The sequence below is a fragment of the Doryrhamphus excisus genome, linkage group LG2 (genome assembly GCF_037039965.1).
Source record: "Doryrhamphus excisus strain RoL-2023G ecotype Guam linkage group LG2, RoL_Dexc_Guam_v1.1, whole genome shotgun sequence".
NCBI classification, from domain to species: Eukaryota; Metazoa; Chordata; class Actinopteri; order Syngnathiformes; family Syngnathidae; genus Doryrhamphus; species Doryrhamphus excisus.
The window spans coordinates 340,144-361,037 of record NC_136358.1 but is presented as its reverse complement, the minus strand read 5'-3'; the positions used below and the strand labels follow the sequence as shown (position 1 = coordinate 361,037).

Genomic DNA, 20,894 nt, shown 5'->3' with positions numbered 1-20,894 from the left:
CTGTTTGTGTCTGAGTGACAAAGTGGCGCTTATCTTGCCAATCAAAAGCCCTTTCACCATGGCTAAATATGGAAACAAACTGGCTTCTAATTATTGTACAGATAATTGCCTGCTGTTTAGCATAATTGCTTTTACGTCACGTTTGATGGCCATTCCTTTTCATGGTATCAAAGGAAATGGCAGAGATGTGAGATCATGGAGAAAGTTGCAGGAAAACATGACTTTCATGACACGTAAAATAAGACATTTTTAACCCTTTGCTGTGTCACATTGTATTTTATCTTCCTGTCATTTATTCTGTCTTTACTTCCTCCTACTTGATGCTGTTTGAGTTTCCTGTCCATAACCTACATTTGTGCGGCGCTAATATTTTAAAACATCAAAATAAAACAAAATACTCAAAGTATTACATGTTATCATCAATGTACCTGTAGGATCACAGCATGTACAGGTATATGAAAGGATAAAACTGTGTTTTTTAGAGGGCTTTGTAGTCGATGTCCCAATGACGTGCATTGCATTGGTAGCTAGCTCATATTAACTCATTTTCTGGCGTTCCAATGCACAGAAAAGGGAAAGAAATATGTGTTCATATTTCACATAAGGATCGTGAATGATGGACAAAATTCCCCCCAAAAAGTGCAGTTCCCCTTTAAGAATCAATGGCTGATAATATTTTGTGTCAGCGATCCCATAAAATTGATTGGTTACACATTTTGGAGTATGGGAAAAACTGGTGCAAGTATTTTAATTTTGGAAGGACGATAAATAATTGAATATGCATTTGCACGCGTTATGTGTTTTAGTTGGAGAATATTTCAATGTTGGCATTGCGCCCTAGGAGCTCATAGTGTAGTCCAAATGTGGTTGGTTCCGGTCATGTATTTGTACTTGAGAAAAGCCCTATAAAACATCTAGCCATATACATGCAAACATAACTGACAGGCCTTTCACCAATGGGCTTCTCGTGGCTGTACAAGGGATTATACTCCACATCAGCAGCAGCTTTCATGTGCTTTAGGGATACCATGCTCAGGACTCTAATTTCATCACCAGACTTAATTCTACGTTGTAAAATTGGCGGAGCAGCCACTGAAATATTTAAGGATGTGTTATAGATAGCCAAGTGTGTAGGAGACTCCACAGTGGCCTTCAGGCATCATCTCAGTGTAACATGAGTCATGATTCAAGTTGGGACGTCACAAACTTCTTATGTGGTTACATAAATACTTCATTGATGTTGCTAAGTATTATGTCCATAAATAACATCAAATATCGTTATGTGTGGTACTGAAGAGTATCTGCTCACTTTCCCTTTTCTGTGCATTGTAATGCCAGAAAAGGAGTTAATATGAGGTGGCTACTAATTTCTACTGCAAAGCCCTCTAAAAAAACCCCTCTAACAACGTTTTATCATTCCATATACTCATACACCTGTGCATGCGGTGATCTTAGGTCTGTGCGAGTGCCTTACTTAGCACGAGACATGCTAACAAACAGTTGAGGCACGGTCTATTGTATTTGCCTGGAGACAGATTTTACAGGCCACTGCAGCAAAGCGGAGGCTGTTGAGGATGATGCCGCAGTGTCCAAAGTTAAAGGTACAATATTCGACTCGTTGTCAACAATTAGAGCTCCCAAGAGTCTCAGAGGCCCTACAACAGCATCGTCAAAAGTGTTGTGGTCGAACATTATAGATGCATTGCAGTCGTGCCTCGTCAAATCCCCCCGGGCCACACTTTGGACACCCCCAGCCTGGTGGGTGAAAAAGGGGTGTCGTGTCGATAGAGACAGACACGACACTTAGATTTGTGTTGTTTGCTCGTGCAGAAGAGGGAAGTGATGGAGGGTTTGAGGTTCTCTCTTATCAGCGCCGCAGCATGAAAGCAGAGAACCGGCACAGCAATGAATCCATGTCTCTCAACGAGTTAAACCCCTGTCATCATCACACAGGCCTGTTCACCGCAGCCGGCCACGTTTGCCTGATGGGATTGAGTGGGCGTGGCCACCTTGTATTGTAAAAAAGATACAATAAAAGTCAAATCAGCCTTTTAGGTGGTACCTTATGGATTATACACTGTCACTCACTGAGAGCTTTTCCCAGCTCGCAATTTGAATGTCTCCTTTGAAGTAAGAAAATCCCTAAGCGGCCGTATTACAAACCATCATTTCATCCTCCCTCTTCTAAAAGCCAGCATCAAAAATGTATGCATGCGCTACATTGGTGGCAGACAACAGCGACAGGAGACGGGATATTGTTTAGTCACCGTTGCCGCTTTGAGGGGGTATTTTGGTTACCCACTTTGCTGCGCTCACTCTTTTTTTGACTGATGGAAACAAATGAGTATCATGTTCATCTCGGAGTGTTCAAGGCGGCCTCGCTGTCACCCCCTCAAATCTCTGCCAGGCCCGCCCGAGTTCAATTTCACACACTTCATGAAAAGCTAGGCCAGGTTGTCATTCTTGCTTAATCTATACAAGGCCCGAAGGCAGTGTGGGTGGTCCAGGGTGTCGCTCCAGTTCTACAGGAAACTATTAAACTCTGCCAGATGACCAAATAGCTCCAAAGGGCTGAGTTGAAGTGGGGTTACTCATACATAAAACTGGCTCTGCGATCGCAATATTACAACGTCTCATCGACAAAAACGACTGCAAAATAATAATGTGGATCCGTTCAAGTTGGCCCCGCTAATGTTGACAACTCGCCTCTATTGACCAACATATTTGAGAGCCAAGGGGTCATTTCTATGAACAAAAACCCATCGGTTTATGTTGCAGTCAATTAGTGAGAGAAACAACAACAGCAACATACTGTAATTACAGTCTAGTTATGCAGCAATAAAACATGCATGCATGAACTTCCTGTTCAGTGTCAAATTAGGCATCAAACTAAAAGTATGGCAGTATCAATAGAGTGTCCCGATACAACCTTTTCACTTCTGATACAATACCGATATTCATTCATTCATTCATTTTCCACCGCTTATCATCATGAGGGTCGCAGGGGTGCTGGAGCCTATCCCAGCTGTCTTTGGGCGAGAGGCGGGGTCCACCCTGGACTGGTGGCCAGCCAATCCCAGCGCACATATAGACAAACAACCATTCACACTCACATTCATACCTATGGACAATTTCCACTCTCCACACAGAGATGGCTGACTGTGGAATTGAACACGGGTCTGCGTGCTAACCACTTGTCCACCGTGCTGCCCAGTACTGATATTATAGCCTTAAATATGGGCACAAATGGTACATACTTTTATCACGTGAGTAGCGTGAGATGTTAGAAAAGGCTTGATCAAGTGATATTCCTCAAACAGAGAACAATAGTCGGCAACAGTAGGAGTGAGAAAAAGTGAGCCATTTACTTCTCGATGTCTTGGAAGCATAATGTGGAGTGGCTGGTGCCCAATGAAGCATTTAAACCTGACAAGGGCTGTCTCTTTTCCGTTGTAGCCAATGACTTTTTGCCGTCCCGTGGTCGTCTCTCACACTTAGCCAATGTTCCAATAAGAGATATTTCAGAGAGCTGTGCTCTTGCAAAAATCCTCATGCAGTTTGCTCGGAATTACACTTCCCAGGTTCTGTGCTACAACGAGAACCTGTTGCATGAACTCAGCTGTCTTTTCAAGACATTAATGAAAAGCCACCCCTGATCCTCGCTGATACTGTTGGGATGGGAGTGCTCACACCGGGTCCGGAATCAACCGTGTCAATATCTGACATTTTTAATGCAGGCCCATATAATCCAAGATTGATTTTTTTGTCTCATATCGGACCAATATCAATATCGATATCAACAATATGTCTTAACCTGGCATTTTACACCAGTGCCTTTCACACAGAACCCAACAAAGTCAAACATGGTTGCAGCCCCAACCTGACAACCCCAGCATTGGGGGATACCTGTACACACAAAACACCACCTTTTACAGGCAGCTATGCGATAACATATGTGGATATTTTTCCCGATTTCTGACCCAAAGGCACACCGGCAAAGGCTCCCTTCAAATGACCCAGCATCGTGCAGTGGAACCAGCTGCATGTCAGTTCATCCCCGCACTGGTCCAGATTCCATCCACCTTTGATGAAATAAATCCGGTTGGCCTTCAGCACTGCTTGTTGTTGCTAAATGAGTGTCATGCTCTTCTCCTGTAAAATATAGGACATCTGAATAAAGCACCCTCAAAGCCGCTGCCATTCCAAGGCCATCTGACTGGGACGCTGAGAGCTGTTCAATGTTAATTGATTTTGGAGAGAGTGCAGATGCTTAGTCATCAGACAGTGACTTGTTTATTCGTCCTTTTGCTATTTACATTTCCACACAGGAAGAGACACGCCATGGGTGGAAACGTGGAGGAGTTATCGCATCATGATATCGTGTGCAGATAGACCCAGTAATAAGGACATTAAACATTTGTGACTACAAGGAGGTGACCTTCTTGTCACAAATATGAGCTATGTGTTTTCGGGAGCTTGCCAAGATAGCAGAGATGAAAAGCGCGGTGCTCATGGGTAAAAGGCATAAAGTGCTTGGAAGTTAGCCGACTACTACAGGATATGATAATATGATGTCACTATGACACTACTCTTTCTTTTGAGTTGCTACCAATTACAGCATCTGTTGGGACCTTTGGTGGCAAAGTCACAGTTTAATGCAAACACCGATCACGTGTTTTACACTGTTACAGTAATGGCTGACGTACAATCGAATCTGCACCCAATCTGGTAGGTCACTGCCCCTCCCCTCACCCAATAATAAAAAATCATATTTATTTAATCATATTTCATATGTATATTTATGTAATGGTACGCCATGGTCACAGGTCAATATCTCATTTTTAGTGTCAGGGTTTGGTTCCTATTGGGTATGACAACTGCTTTGTTTTGCTGTGCTTTGTTTTTGGAATGTGGGAGGAAACCGGAGTACCCGGAGAAAAGCCACGCATGCACGGGGAGAACAGTTTATTTAGTGTGTGATTAATTCATTTCATTAAAGTCTGAGTTATAATTTTCTGTTCCTTAGCCATTTGTTTACCGAATGGACTCCCTGTCCCTCCCACCATACGGGAATGTCCTACCATTACCTACCATTACCAAACCAAACATTTTGGACCCAAAAAATGTGATTGCAAATACATGTACTGTTAGATTCCCAACAAGGTCCAAATGCCTGCAAAAAGTAGCTCCAATAGCCCAATAGCATTAGAAAAGAAAACAAGCCTGGGAGGAAGTCAGGCAGAAACAGACAGCAAAGTCCTGGGAGGTTTGGCGAAAAGAGAAGCTGCTTTTCTCCAGCCTGGAACCTGACAGCCAATGACAAGTCAAGACCGAAACAGGAAACAGTGACAGTATGAGGTCAGAGCGTGTTTTCTACTTGGCTCAGTTGCCTTGTCGACTGGAGAGCTTACAACGACCCCCCCCCAAAGGGAGCCACCGAGTGGCAGGTGTCCTAATACTGGACTCATCATCCTGACTGCATTTCCTAGCGACGGCGCTATAATCCTCCAAGAGCCTGCGGAGCCGAGGAGCCCCTGCTGCTTTTTCAATTGAATTGATGGAAATTATAATTGGGATGGTTGATCAAAAACGAAGTGTTCATTAGTGGCACGCATGAAAGTGGAAAACAAACCTTGTCCTCATTACAAGTCATTGAGAATATTTCTATATAATACTATATAATACGGCCAAGTGGTTAGCACGCAGGCCTCACAGCTAGGAGACCCGGGTTCAATTCCACCCTCGGCCATCTCTGTGTGGAGTTTGCATGTTCTCCTCGTGCATGCGTGGCTTTTCTCCGGGTACTCCGGTTTCCTCCCACATTCCAAAAACATGCTAGGTTAATTGGCCACTCCAAATTGTCCATAGGTATGAATGTGAGTGTGAATGGTTGTTTGTCTATATGTGCCCTGGGATTGGCTGGCCACCAGTCCAGGGTGGACAGCTGGGATAGGCTCCAGCACCCCTGCGACCCTCGTGAGGGTAAGCGGTAGAAAATAAATGAATGAATGACTTGAAAGACATGCTAGCATATGTATCATATAAATATCTTCAAATGTTTAGAATCATTAGACAAAACTTCAATGACTTAAGGCCAACTAAGCCCTTGCCCCTGCCAAGGCGTTTTGGTGGATGACGGCCATGTTTTTCAACCAATCTTGCTCAAACGTTACACACACATTCTCGTCAGTCCCCTGAAGGTGTGTACCAAATTTCGTGTGAATCAGCGCAACACCCTGAAGTTATAGTGGGTGTTTTTGTAGAGCACATTAAGCCATGAGAAATGTGAAGTAACTCCGACTTTCAAGTAAAACTTTAGGGTTGAATACGTGCACCCATGTATGTGAAAATAATATCACAGGGGGGGGGGGCATGTTTTGCCAACCCGGTGAGACACTGTCTCTTTCTTTATGGCGCGCTCTTCTCCAGCAGATATCTGCAGTTGTGTGTTCTCCGGACGGCACGTTAAGATCCAACGTGAACGTTGTTGTAACTTAAAGCGACACATAAACACGACACGATCCTCATGGCCGTGCAGCAAACAAATAGCAGAAATAACAACACGAGGTGCGTTCACAGACATTTCTTTCCCCGGCAAACACCTACGACCCACTGAAAGTGGCTCTACGACCCTCTTCATTTTTTTCGTTAAGTGCCACTTCTTCTGAAATGCTTGAGGAAACATTGCAATAGAGCATCGAAATAAAATATTTGATATAGAAAGTGAAAATATTTGAAACAGTATATTTGCAGACTTACGGAGAGAGTGCCACTCATCCTGTCTTATTGTCTTGGTGATGTTGTACGAGAGGTTTTTGGGTATTGTGGCCGAGGAGTAGTGGTACTTGATGTAGGAACATCTTGCAATGGAACCTGCAGAGGAAAAAAAAAGAATGGTTTAAACCCTGGCCATTTGTGGTGAAGCTTGACATACAGTAGCTGACTTCCATCCACCATGGCTTGATGCTAACACAGCATTGTTTCAACTTCCTTTGTCTATTAGGAAAGGTCATTAACCATTGGTTGGGATAAACAAGTACATTTATCACACGACACAGCAAATTGTGTACGGTCATTAATAACAGACGAAAGAAACATCCAATGTTTGTATGACAGGTGCAAGTTCGTTGCTCATGCACAAGCGAGTGTAGCGAGTGTAGCGAGTGTAGCGAGTGTGCTGCGTCCACACCAGGTAAGCGGATCTCCCACTTCCCAAATGAACCAGACTTGAGGTGTCAAATTGCCTCGTGTGAATGTGTAATTAATCACCCCGTAATTGTCCGGGGTGTAGCATGACTCAAAAGTCAGCTGCAACTGAACAGGATATGCAGCATAGAAAATGATAGGATCGAATCAGCACTGACTCACAGGTTGTTGCATAAGCTCCACATTGATGACATACAGCGGCATAGAATGGAAGACGGTGATAACCCTCGCTTCTATACAGGCATCATTCAGTTCAGTTGTGCAGTTATTGATCAAATAGGCAGACAATGGTGCATCACATCAAACTCCAGACGCAACCAACGCCAGAGACATTATGTGCAGGGAGACATTTTCTTTTATATTAGACCCATATGCAACTGTACATGCAGAAATACCCATGGAATAATGTTTAGAGCAACCTAGTACCTGTGGGTACAAGTTATGTACATGTAGCTAAATGGAGATGGGATCGATACCGACCTTTGCAGTATCACCCAAGCCAAGGACACAGACTAAATGTTTACTCCTCGGAAGAGCTGCTTGTTCTGGACAGCGTTACTGCATGTCCGCTCTAATTATCTCTTGCAAGGCTGCCAGGCTTAGTCAACACTATATTATTGCAGTCCCGGGAGATTTGAATGGCACAAACAGAGATCATCAGGATATCAACGCCACCCCAGCCCCCTCACCCCCCGTACGCCCAACCAAGCTGCTTCTCCTCCATCCTGCAGCCATCCGTGCACGTACACTGGCACAAACCCAGAAGATCACAACGGCTGATAATGATAATTAGCCTTTCATGACCATCTTCCCTGCAGTCAGCAGCCATTTGCATTCACTTCATTTCAGATTTGGATTATGATAAAAATGTGCATTCTAAAAGTGCTACCAACTGCAACATTTTCACTGCCGATGCCACAGGAAAATTCACTTCCTACAAGCTAAACGCTGTCATCGTGGATTCCCAGTTGAAACACTATCTGATTCACAATGGAGCATTTTTACCCAACACAAGTACGGCAAAGATGCCTACTGCCCAGGCGCATTCTCCAATGGGGGCTTCGTAATGCAATATTGATTTATCAGTCATCTTCACACAACGTAACACAAGCTTGTCTGGAGGCTAGCACCAAGTATTGTCCACTACTTCAGAACCCCTGCTGTTTCAAGTCAATCTGCGTTCTTACTCTGTGTGATCCTGACGGCTTTCCACGATGTGCTGACGCCACATTGGAACAAAAAGACAGACGGATCTCAGGAGCCGGGCCAGCAGAGTTAGGGAGCTCAAACGGATTTTCCTGACGTTCAAGGAATCTTCAAAGAGCTGTAGGGTTTTGAAATGCGGCAATAAACTCAACTGTTTGGAACACAGCTCTTCAATGTCCAAATCCACGTATTATTGTGCATGAACAGATGAATAATCTATTCATCTATCATTGATGCCCGCCTATATTATTGGCTATTTCGGGTCTCAAATTTGACCGTGTACGTCAATGAAGACATATACCGTCACCTTACAGTAGTAAAGATGGTGGATCAGGACTTGAGTTGGTCGACAGGGATATCAACATATTAAACAGATTCCATTGTGTATGTTATATTTATAACATTCAATCCAAGCAGCTCATTGGTGTGTACAGTAATATGTACTCATGTACTGCCATGTACTCAACTTGTCTGTCCTACAGTGATGGATGGGTGAGGATAAAGTTTGAAGACCAACTGGGGTTTTCTCCTTGTCCATAAAAGAGCACCCATCTTGGACAGCAAGTGTCGCTCGGCAGGATTTTGAAGTAAATAAAAGAATATATCACATCTGCTCCCAAAAAGATGACAATGAAATGTACCAAGATCAGTGCAGCAGAACTAATTAACCGAGCATCTTGTTGGTCTTTCCCAAGGACCTGTGATGATGCACGTCTTGTTTCTCCCATGACACTTTTCAGAAAAGACTCCAATCACCACAAGGCTAACCATGTGCAACATTATAGTCTTCCCTCTCGGGGGAGACCCGAGCTGGGCTTTTCCTCCCCCAATCCCTGTAACCAGTGTCAAATCAGAGATACATGAAAAGATACGATGTGAAAAGAGGCTGTATCAATATCTGACAAGCAAACGGTCTGGGCGTACAAATCCCATAAGTGATTTTTGCTATTGATTAGGTCATTTGCTGGAACATTCACTCCTTAGCGATACTACTTATTCTTTAGGGGGTATCTGGACGGCAGCCGGTGCTTGAATTGAGTGGCAGGTGCTGTACAATGATGAGAGGTGGAACTAGAGCAACCTGTACCATGACACCACCAAGGACGCTAATAATCTTACCTAGGAAATCTTTACTTTAGTTACTTTCAATTATTATATTTGGTGCACTATAATGGTCACATTTGGCATTCCCAGTGACCAACCATTGGTAACAGAACCCAGGCAAAAAGATCATCTTAGCCATTTACAAGACCCCATCAGTTATATAACTCCAAACTGAACTCAAATGCCCAATTGGATGTTAATTGCGTCCTGACGTGAGCGTTACTGCATTGTATGTAAAGCCTTTCTGAGCAGGAGAATGGGAAATGGGAGTCGTGTAATTCCAGCCTCGTGAGACGTTCAATATCCTGCTGCATCAATCACGATGTCCTCCCGATGGCTTGAAGCCGTTCACACATTTCATTTCCTCCTCTCCGAGGGAGGGAGTTTGACATTCATCCGTGTCGTTTGTGGACAGCGGAGAAGCCTACTACCACACCTTTTTATTTATTTTGCACAAGGAGACACTACAGGATCCACGATGAAACCTTTTGGCCAAGAAGCGCCGCCACCACGGGTGCATAATGCGTTGGCTCTGTCCAAATGGATTTCTAACTCAAGTCATTTTAGCTAAATTGCCCTTCAGCCTTTTGCAAACATCTCCGAGACAGACACTATTTCCCCTCTCTGGAGAGATTGGGAATAGTGAGTGGATGGGTGTGTGTTTCTATGCACGGCTGTCTGTGGGTAAACCATCTGCACTGCATGCTGGGAATTTTAGGAGAATACGGAATGGGGTGCTGTTAGACAGTGCTCTATTACTTGTGCTCGGAATGGAACAGAATGAATTCTTCTTATCGACAAGCAACGGAGATAGAGTGGGAATGAGACTGTAGCATTCCAATGAGCACATATGATGAATGAATCTATTCATATGAAAAATGGCTCAGTGTATGTCGACATGTGTTGCGGTGTTGCTAACGTCATCATCATTACTAAGCAGTGTAGCAACATAACTACAGATACTCCTCTGGTTACATACGAGTTCTCTGATGAAGTCACCTTTTGGTGGAAGTCGGGACTAAATTATATTTAGTACACCCAAGTCACTCACACTGTATCCTACACAGATAATAATTATTATCCAGCTGCATTTCCATCCTTGCATTGAGGCAGATGGGAGTTGCTGCTGCTGCTACAGTTCAAGCCCTGGATGGCCTCATTTTGTGATGACCCACTTCCATGCAAAAAACCCTCGTCCCACGCCCCTCCCTCCAGCGAGACCCATGGGATTAACATGGAAAGTCGAACGGATGCTGTTCTCCCTGCTCGAAGGATGCAAAAGGGCAAATGGGGGCAGCAGGCTTTAGCTGGTGGGAGGGAGGGAGGAAGACGGGGTAAAGTGTACCACCCTGTGTTCACTAATACCAGCTGTCTTTTTATTTGAGCCCAGAACATGCCGACACATGTTGTGTGTGGTGATCAGTGTGTATATGGAGCACATACACGCTGCAGTTGGCCAATCACCCTTTTGAGTAAAGAGGGATCCCCAAAAATAACAATGCTATAGAAGAAGCATAGTTTGGGCAATGGACTGTAGACTAACTGTGAAAATGTGGGGGACAAGGAAAGCCAAAAAGACCCAAAAAGGAAAAATAATAAGAAAAGTTCACACGTGTGCCGCGGGATGCAGCAAACATGAATCCAAAAACAGCAAAAAATAGGAAACGCAAGTCTCATAACAATACGGATATGCTCCTTGTTCCACACACAAGAGCATGATGTTGTTGGGATCATGTGGAACGCTGAACGCAGCCAAGGGCTGCCGCAGCCTGGAATGAACGACATTGTACCGATATTGGAGATTCATTCATTCACTCATTTTCTACCGCTTATCCTCACCAGGGTCGCAGGCATGCTGGAGCCTATCCCAGCTGTCTTGGGGCGAGAGGCGGGGTTTTTGGACAGATTGGCTGTCAACATAACAACCCCAAGAATGGAAATGTCAACATAACAACCCCAAGAATGGAAATGTCAACATAACAACCCCAAGAATGGAAATGTCAACATAACAACCCCAAGAATGGAAATGTCAACATAACAACCCCAAGAATGGAAATGTCAACATAACAACCCCAAGAATGGAAATGTCAACATAACAACCCCAAGAATGGAAATGTCAACATAACAACCCCAAGAATCCTGCCTAGTTCAGCTTTAAAGTTCTGTGTATTATTCAGGGCTGCACAGTGAGCAAGTGGTTAGTACGCAGGCCTCACAGCTGGGAGACCCGAGTTCAATTCCACCCTCGGCATCTCTGTGTGGAGTTTGCATGTTCTCCCCGTGCATGCGTGGCTTTTCTCCGGGTACTCCGGTTTCCTCCCACATTCCAAAAACATGCTAGGTTAATTGGCCACTCCAAATTGTCCATAGGTATGAATGTGAGTGTGAATGGTTGTTTGTCTATATGTGCCCTGGGATTGGCTGGCGCCGTCAGCCAGTCAGGAAGTTCCACTCACTTTAAGTAAGTATTTATTAAAATCTGCAAAGTGACAGCAAGGCCCGTTGCTTTTGGAGAATAAACGAGTTATTAAAATGAGCATGTTTCATTAAAATATGGAAGCCCATGGACGCAAGTCGACACACAGCTGTGTATCTGACAGAAATAATTAGCTGCCGAGGATGAATCGTGACGTATTGCACGCTTAATATGAATCTGATTCGCGGGTAAAGATCATTTAGGGAGACGCAACCCGCCAGGTGGCGTATGCTACAGGAGTCTTTTTACAACATTTGAAGCTTTCAAGAGAAAATGCCAAGGCTAGCCCTCAGGTAGGGATAACCTTTTACTTTTACTTTGAGAAGCATGAAACAGATAGAAATGTCCACACTGCAGAGCCCATTGCAAACATCAGGACCTTTGTTGCATTATATAACAGATCACAGAATATTTAGCTTGTTTCATTCATGACTAACTTTCCACACGTACATCCCGCTTATGTCGACAACCCGTTAATGTTGACCAAAACGCTCATGCATTGCAGATGTTACAAACAGGAGTGGAAGTCTGAAGGTTTGGCGAAAATGTTTTGCCTCAATCAGGTTGCTCGCATTAAACTTCCCTTCTGGTCTACGCCACCACGGGAAACTTGCGCATGGCAATGTTTGCGCTCAGCTGTAACGTGCTCTTTTGGACTTTGATGAAAAATACTGCCACGTGGCTGACATCGCTCATGATGTCGGCCATCACACGGAAGCAGACGATGTCGTTCTGGCGACGTGGGCTCTGCATGTTGGATAGAAGTGTTCGCATGGAATCAGGAATGGACTGCTTGTGCTGATATCAGAGACACCGCTAATAAAAGGTGTACGCTTCAGTGTACATACACGTTGACTAATTGTACTCACCTCAAATGTGGGGCCCCAAGGGGTCACTTCTATGACAAATCACAGCGTGTGGACGGTGACTTCCTGAAGTAAGCTTCAAAATAAGACCATACAAAACAAAACATGGTGAATATATTAACCAGTAAGCATGTCCCACTGTGGGACCTTATCCACGTCAGGATGTCTACCAACTGGGAGACAGCTGAAGCTGATGAGGTAACTCAGGCCTCCATGCAGACTCCTTTGGGATTCTTTTACACTCTATGGAGACCCGGAGTAGATCTTCATGCCATCTCTGGTGCTTCCAGTCCATGCTGGCTGTGGATGACTGTGTGGGTAAAGGTCACTTTAATGTCTTTCTTTAATCGGATCCCACTCTTCGAATGAGTCTTAACACAGAGGACAATTAAATGGGAGCATCTGGAGGGGTTGGAACCTTGGAGCCTGCATGGCTTGGTTCCACCTGGCGTCTCCTAATTACGTGGATGTCAGCTGAATATCATGTCAGGATGCATGATCAAACTATGAAAAGATGGGTCCCTATTATGCAAAATAGACTTTTTATGACCAACCATAACATCCCTTTGCCATGGATATGATACTGCCTATGACTCAGCCCCTGCTTTCTAACAAAAGAGCAGGCTTCGCCACACATCCAAAAATAAAACCCGGGAGCTGTAAATATCTTCATTTTGTTTTTCTTCAGCAAACAGGCTAACCAAAAATGATACTGCTTTTAAAATGTGACTCTGACGTACCTCAAATAGCTATGCTAGCCCTGCTAACGCTTATGTCCGGTGACTGTACAGTTGGATGGGGACAGTTTGACCTTGGATCAGATTATTTCTATTATTTGTAACACTGTTTCCAAATCCGATCCCAGATCCATGATTGGACTACATGGATTGAACTGTATAATAATAATAATAATTACCGAGGAGTATTATGTGCATTTAAAGGTTATTATTGAGGTTGTGGTGTCCAGGCTTGCATTCAGAGACCAAGCTAGCCGGCAATAAAGACATGATAGCGGATATTCTAAACCTCAGCAAAATGAGGGCTATTTTGCGTATTGATGGAATGGATTTTCAGGCCTCAATGACCAAGTCCAATTATTGTGCCCTTCGGCGTGTGGGAATCAGCATTCTGTGAGGAAAGTAAAGAGAAACATTCATCAGCGAAAAGATATCTCCGCTTTCACTGGATTCAACCTCTTTTTATGCTCTTGTCCTTATTTCCTGCACTCTTGTTGTCCCCATCCCATCTGATTTTACATGTTGAGCATAATGTGGAATCAGATGGAAGTATAAAATTAGCATTATATTAGAATAATGATAGCAGCACTTCCTGCAAGTTGCTGCTGCAGGCTCTTTTTCTCCTTGTGTATCTTCTTTCCTTAATTTAGTCTGTAGCCGTCTCTTTTTGTAGCACGGGTCTTGTTTAATACATAAGTTTATGAATGCATGGAGTATGTGACATTTGTGCTCGTATACAGGCTCGGAAGTTCACACCGGGACACACAACACTATTCCTCCAGACACATTTCAATTCATTTATATAGTCATTTATGGCGCCTCCTATGGGGGACACTCAAAATGCTTTGAAGACAAATAATTATGGATAATTAGTAATTAAGTCCCACCTATGTTTTGGTTTATGGCAGCCTTGTTTTATAACCAATGTTGCTCAAATGCTACACACTAGTGCTTGTTAGTCCCCTAAAGGCGTGTACCACATTCTGCAGTGATTTGTCAAAGTATCCTAAAGTTACAGTCAGTATTTTGTGGAGCACATTGACCTGTGTGAGAACTTTCAAATAAAGTCGGCCAATGGTTGCCATCCATCCGTTTTCTGTGCCGCATATTTCCACTAGGGTCGCCGATACGCTGGATCCGATCCCAGAGAGGCAGGGACACAATGGAGTCGATAATTAACCTAATATCCATGTTTTTGGAATGTGCAAGGAAACCAGAGTACCCTTAGAAAACCCACGTACGCACGGGGAGAACATGAGCTCCACACGGAGATGCCTAAGGGAGGAATTGAACGTCATTTGTTGCATTTATTTGTGGCAAAAATAATACAATGGAACACTTTAAAGATGACATCTCTTGTATTGGCTGAGTCACGATGACATAAACAAGTGTCGACGTCAGAGCGAATATCCATTATCATTTGGCCAGAGACATAAAAAGAATGAGAGATAGATCGCTACTCTTGCCTTCTTTCTTTGTTTTTATGAATTGAGACAAAACCTCAAATCTGTTTTTGCTAAACACACCAGCAATGATCAAGTTAAAAAAAATAATCCTACAACACAGGCCAACATAAACAAATCAATTTGGGTCTCACGTTTTATGTTGACAAAAGCAGCTATTTCCCATCTACGGCATACGGTATGTGGATGAGTGCTTAGCATATTGGCCACAAAGTCAGGAGCTGGGGAAGACCTAGGTTGGAATCTACACTTGGGTATCTCTGTGTGGAGCTTCCATGTCCTCCCGTGCGTGTGTATTGTGGCCCCCATCCCTCGCACATTGACTGGATTTGCACCACACTACTTTGGAGAGACCCAAAGCAGCAGCACATCACCAGCGTTGAGTACGCAGTCTTCTCAACAATCGCCTCGTCTGCACTGCACTCAGATGTTTCACTGATGTCACAACCGATGTGAATGAATAGCCCTTTCTGTGCACTCCATCTGGTTCTGGTCAGCAGGTTTAGCAAGTGTGAGCATGTCTTTTCATTTCATTTCTTCCCAAATGCAATCACCCTTCATGTCAAAGCAAAGCTCCAGACAGCCTCTGGTTCCCCGCGGCCACCCGGACAGACAGGCTATATTCAATTAGCCACCTTACGCTGGTAGTTAGAGCCCGCTGGAACACATGGACACAAACTGCACCGGACGCTCCCTTGACTGTTTAGTGGAATGATGATTTTAAAGTCAACCTGTAGTTTTGCTGACAGGCGGCAAGAGAAGCCTGTGCAGATACCACGGGGTAATTGCCAGGTGCTCAGGTGCACAGTTAATTATGCTGGAATAGGAGCCTCCATCGTCAGTAGCACAGTGTCCTCAGATGACTTGACAGTCATTATTAATGTATCAATTAACATCTGCACCTTCAAGAGATGTGGGTTGCCGTGGTAATTGGTCATTGCGGTGCACATCACCTCCACGCAAAATAAAAATATGGTCCGGTGGCAACGTGGTGAGCCCATGCTGGTTTTCACTAGTTACATATACCTGGAGATTCATGTTTGCGTGATTAATCAACACACGCCAGCGTTTGTGGAACTGTGGATACAAAGTTGTTATTGGGCTGCCGATTTGTCACAGGGAAATATTATCAGCACAATTTCTGTACAAATGACTTTTTAATATATGATTATTGGAGTATTTATTGTTAGTTTATGTACATGTCTAGGGGCGGAGTTTCAATGTTTTTATGCTAATCCTGACAAAGGATTAATTGTGATATTGAAGAAGATGACTTCAGTGGTTTTGGTACCTGGTAGGCCTGGTACGCTGTTAAACTGTGGTGAGACCAGCCATGTTGTTTGGTCTACAGATGCGGATGCTGAGGTTCTCATTGGGAGTGACCAGGATGGATAGGATCAGGAAGGAGTACATCAGGGGGACATGACATGTTAGAGGCCTTGGAGATAAAGTCCTTTAGGCCAGACTGAGATGGTTGGGACATGTCCAGAGGAGAGATAGTCAATATATTGGTAGAAGGATGCTGCCAGGTAGGAGGCGTAGAGGAAGACCAAAGAGGAGGTTTATGGATGTAGTGAAGGAGGACATGAGGGTAGTTGGTAGAGAGACAGATACAGAAGACAGGGTTGGATGGAGGAGATTGATTGGCTGTGGGACCCCTGAAGGGAAAAGCCCAAAGAGAAAGAAGAAGAAGAAGGCCGCTGTTCCACTCGTCATATTACACATCCTGTTTGAAAAGCATTCATTGAATGAAATATTTCTGTGCAGCCCACAATGTATTCCACAAAGGTATCTTGTCAAGTGTTTATCCCATAGGATATGTACCATAGAAGTTCAGTGTAGTACTGAGCGGTAAGATGTCATTGAAATATTACAGTATCCTCTATGGTGCTGGCAAATATTGTTGTATAAAAATAGAATGATTTCAAATGTGATTTTTGTTTTAATCCAATGACTTAAAAAAGCGGGAAAGACAACAGCTATTGGATGGGACCAGTATTTACGTCATGGGACGAATGCGGGGTAGCTGTTTGCACGATAAAACACACATGGATTCATCCTTCGCGCCTCTTCTGTTCACTAACTTTTCCCCAGGTTTCAGCTCAAAGCACACACTCCATGCATTTAATTAACACCGGCAATAACCCAGTTACTGCGCTTCCATCTGTACAACTCCTCTGGGGTGGTGGAGGAAGGCACGGGGGGGGGGGTTTGGGAGTGCATGATGCATCGTCTTACACCTTTCCGGATCATGCACTTTTTCATTATCCGACTCCTTTGTTTCCTACACTGACCCGCTTTTAAAAAAAGAACAAGACAACACTTGGCTTGGACAAGGTAGAGCACCTTAGAGCTAGATGGTGCTAACGGAGCCACCGGCAGCACAGCGATGATGTTATACAGTACCGCTTTGGCTAAACTTGCTAATTCATTAACCCATAAGACATAGACATAGTCATAGTCATAGTCATAGACATAGTCATAGACATAGACATAGTCATAGACATAGTCATAGACATAGACATAGACATAGACATAGACTTTGACATAGTCATAGACATAGACAGAGACATAGACATAGACATAGACATAGACATAGTCATAGACATAGTCATAGACATAGACATAGACATAGACATAGACATAGTCATAGACATAGACATAGACATAGACATAGACATAGACATAGACATAGTCATAGACAGACATAGACATAGACATAGACATAGACATAGACATAGACATAGACATAGACATAGACATAGACATAGACATAGACATAGACATAGACATAGACATAGACAGACATAGACATAGACATAGACATAGACATAGACATAGACATAGACATAGACTTTGACATAGTCATAGACATAGACATAGACATAGACATAGACATAGACATAGACATAGACATAGACATAGACATAGACATAGACTTTGACATAGTCATAGACATAGACATAGACATAGACATAGACTTTGACATTGACATAGTCATAGACATAGACATAGTCATAGACAGACATAGACATAGACATAGACATAGACATAGACTTTGACATAGTCATAGACATAGACATAGACTTTGACATAGTCATAGACATAGACATAGACATAGACATAGACATAGACATAGACATAGACATAGACATAGACATAGACATAGACATAGACATAGACATAGTCATAGACATAGACATAGACATAGACATAGACATAGACATAGACATAGACATAGACATAGACATAGACATAGACATAGACATAGACATAGACATAGTCATAGACAGACATAGACATAGACATAGACTTTGACATAGTCATAGACATAGACGTAGACATAGACATAGACATAGACATAGTCATAGACATAGACATAGACATAGACATAGACATAGACATAGACATAGACATAGACATAGACATAGACATAGACATAGACATAGACATAGTCATAGTCATAGTCATAGACATAGACATAGACATAGACATAGACATAGTCTCCCCCCCCCCTTTCTGTTTGAAATTCCCATCAACGCCTGTGGTAGGGACAAGGCAAGACAAAGAGGACAAGGCAAGATGGAGGCTGGACTGTATGTTCACAGAAACAATGAGCAAAATTAGGGATGAAAAAGGACTATTGACTTGTGAAAGGTCAAAAAAGAGATATGATGGAACCAAGCCCACCACAGTGAGAGCCCAGGTCAGCTGTGCTTGAACAAAAAAGCAACTTCATTTTCCTACCATGAAGGTCTAAAGAGTATGAGTAAAGCAATTCCTGTTGTTGGATACGGAATCCCCGTACTCCGACTCCAAAAACTGGCCAGTGGCCACTCCATCTCAGATGTTCCAATTTTGGGTTACACAAGATTTAACTGGGGTCTAGCTAAGCCTTCTGGGGGATTAAATCTGCAGTTGTGTGGGCATTCTATCTTGAGCAATATGATGCTGGGACTTACACAACATTTTTAGGAATCAGGTGTTTATGACCAGTGTGAAAATGATTAGGCATACAGTATGTTGTGTAGTTGAACTGGCAATACATATTTATTACAATTTATATACGTTTAGACAGTGGACTGACATGGAGATAAGTGCTTGTCAACAATGCTTTGTATATATTTGGATTTGTATGCTTTCATATATTTTATACTCTTCAACTTGTATAAAAGCAGTAATTGTATGTACAACAATGGCAATAAAACTTATGTAGCTATGAAAACCTTTCATACTATGGCTAACAATCGAAAAATAACTAAAGAAATAAATGGTTGTATTTTGTACTGCCATGCATTTATTTGGAAAGTTATTTTGCACTGAACAGGAAGTCACCATGTGCACATTTTAATGTGGTGTTGCTGTTTCATGCTGCTTAGTGGTAATGCTGATGTTAGCAATACTACAACCCATCTTTGGTTGAAACAATCCCTTTGGGATCTAAATTTGTATGGCAGCAAAAGCAGTCAAATGTATATTTGTATATGTTTTGTATACGTACATGCAGATCACATGATGGACCGGGGCTTGATGAATTGGTCAACACCATCCAGTTGTGGCATAATTCACAGGTTCAACTGTGTGCTGTCCGAAACCCACAAAAGGCAGCCACATATTCATTCCCAACAATGCGGTTGTACCCATAATTCACCTTGATTATTCCATCAGGGTCTGGATCCTGTTTGGGTTTGGAATTCAATTAGCGTAGCCGCATGGCAGAACAGAGCTGACCAAATGGCGGCTTCAGGTTACTTCAGTTCATGAGAGGATGTTGGCATTTTGGAAATTCAATCTGAAACTTTTAGGTGTCCGAAACCATCCATTCCCAGCATCACTTGATAGCTTAGATGATGAGACGTGAGACACTTTTTTTTTTTAATCCATTCAAGTTCATCATCGGCTGTGGTCCAAGCAATCCAAACAGAAGCTCGTCATAATTGTAGACTTGATCAAACTTACTTGAAATTTGTCGGATCAAAACACAATCGCTGCGTGAGACTTCAAAATGTAACATTAGCGTCCACGTCCCTCCTCCAATTAATGAAATCCTTGAAGCTGCACTCTAAGCATCATGGGAAGTATGCTATTTTATCCATACAGTACATGGGCTGCATCACTGTATAAGACAAAGGGTTTCAAGTGCGACAAAAAAGTAACGGCTTATCGACCTGAAATTACCGGGCTCCCCTAAACTGCAGAGGCTTGAACCTGTTTTCCTGCAGAAAAGGAGAGCAGTAATGGACCACATACTGACGGGATCACAGGCCTGTTTTATCCTAGCTATCCAATCTTTGGCATCACCTCATGGACATCTCCATGCAGGATCAATACCAAAGCGTGCAAGAGTGCACTGGTAGTTCACTGCCCTACACCGAGTCATCCATCAGCGGCCTCACTCAGGGTTACCAGGAGGACATGCGGACGTCAAGGCCATGCCTATGAGCGTGTCATTAAAAAGGTCGAAACACAAGGTTGTGACTCACAGTCTGTCACGGACGACAACAACAAGGTATTCTCTGCAGATGCATTTCATGAACAAGACATTTTAAGTTGGGTTTAAGTTTAAGACATTTCAAGTGAATGTAGCCTAGTCATGCTAAATGTTATTGTTTTTAATTCTGTGATTTTCATCTGCGGTAGCAGCCAATACACTTCCCTCAAGACTATTGCAACGGTGAGGTCAACTCCTTCATTTTTGCTGAGGTAAAAACAACATGAGAACCAGAGAGCTGTCTTTGGAATTTTGGTGTCGGATCACCACCAAAATTTGCAGTATTTCCCACTCCCAAATGCTGACATGTATCCTGAGCATCTTTCTGAGGTGTGCGCAACGATT

At 43.2% G+C, this 20,894-nt stretch overlaps 1 protein-coding gene across 2 annotated transcripts in view; it reads right to left on the bottom strand.

Moving 5' to 3' along the window:
- Positions 1-20,894, bottom strand: part of tmem178bb (transmembrane protein 178Bb) — a 61,144-nt gene that overhangs the window by 25,676 nt on the left and 14,574 nt on the right. For both annotated transcript variants that reach the window (XM_058066009.2, XM_058066010.2), the window contains exon 3: positions 6,760-6,873. In XM_058066009.2, coding sequence (XP_057921992.2) covers positions 6,760-6,873 — 114 coding nt within the window. The remainder of the gene's footprint in view (positions 1-6,759; positions 6,874-20,894) is intronic.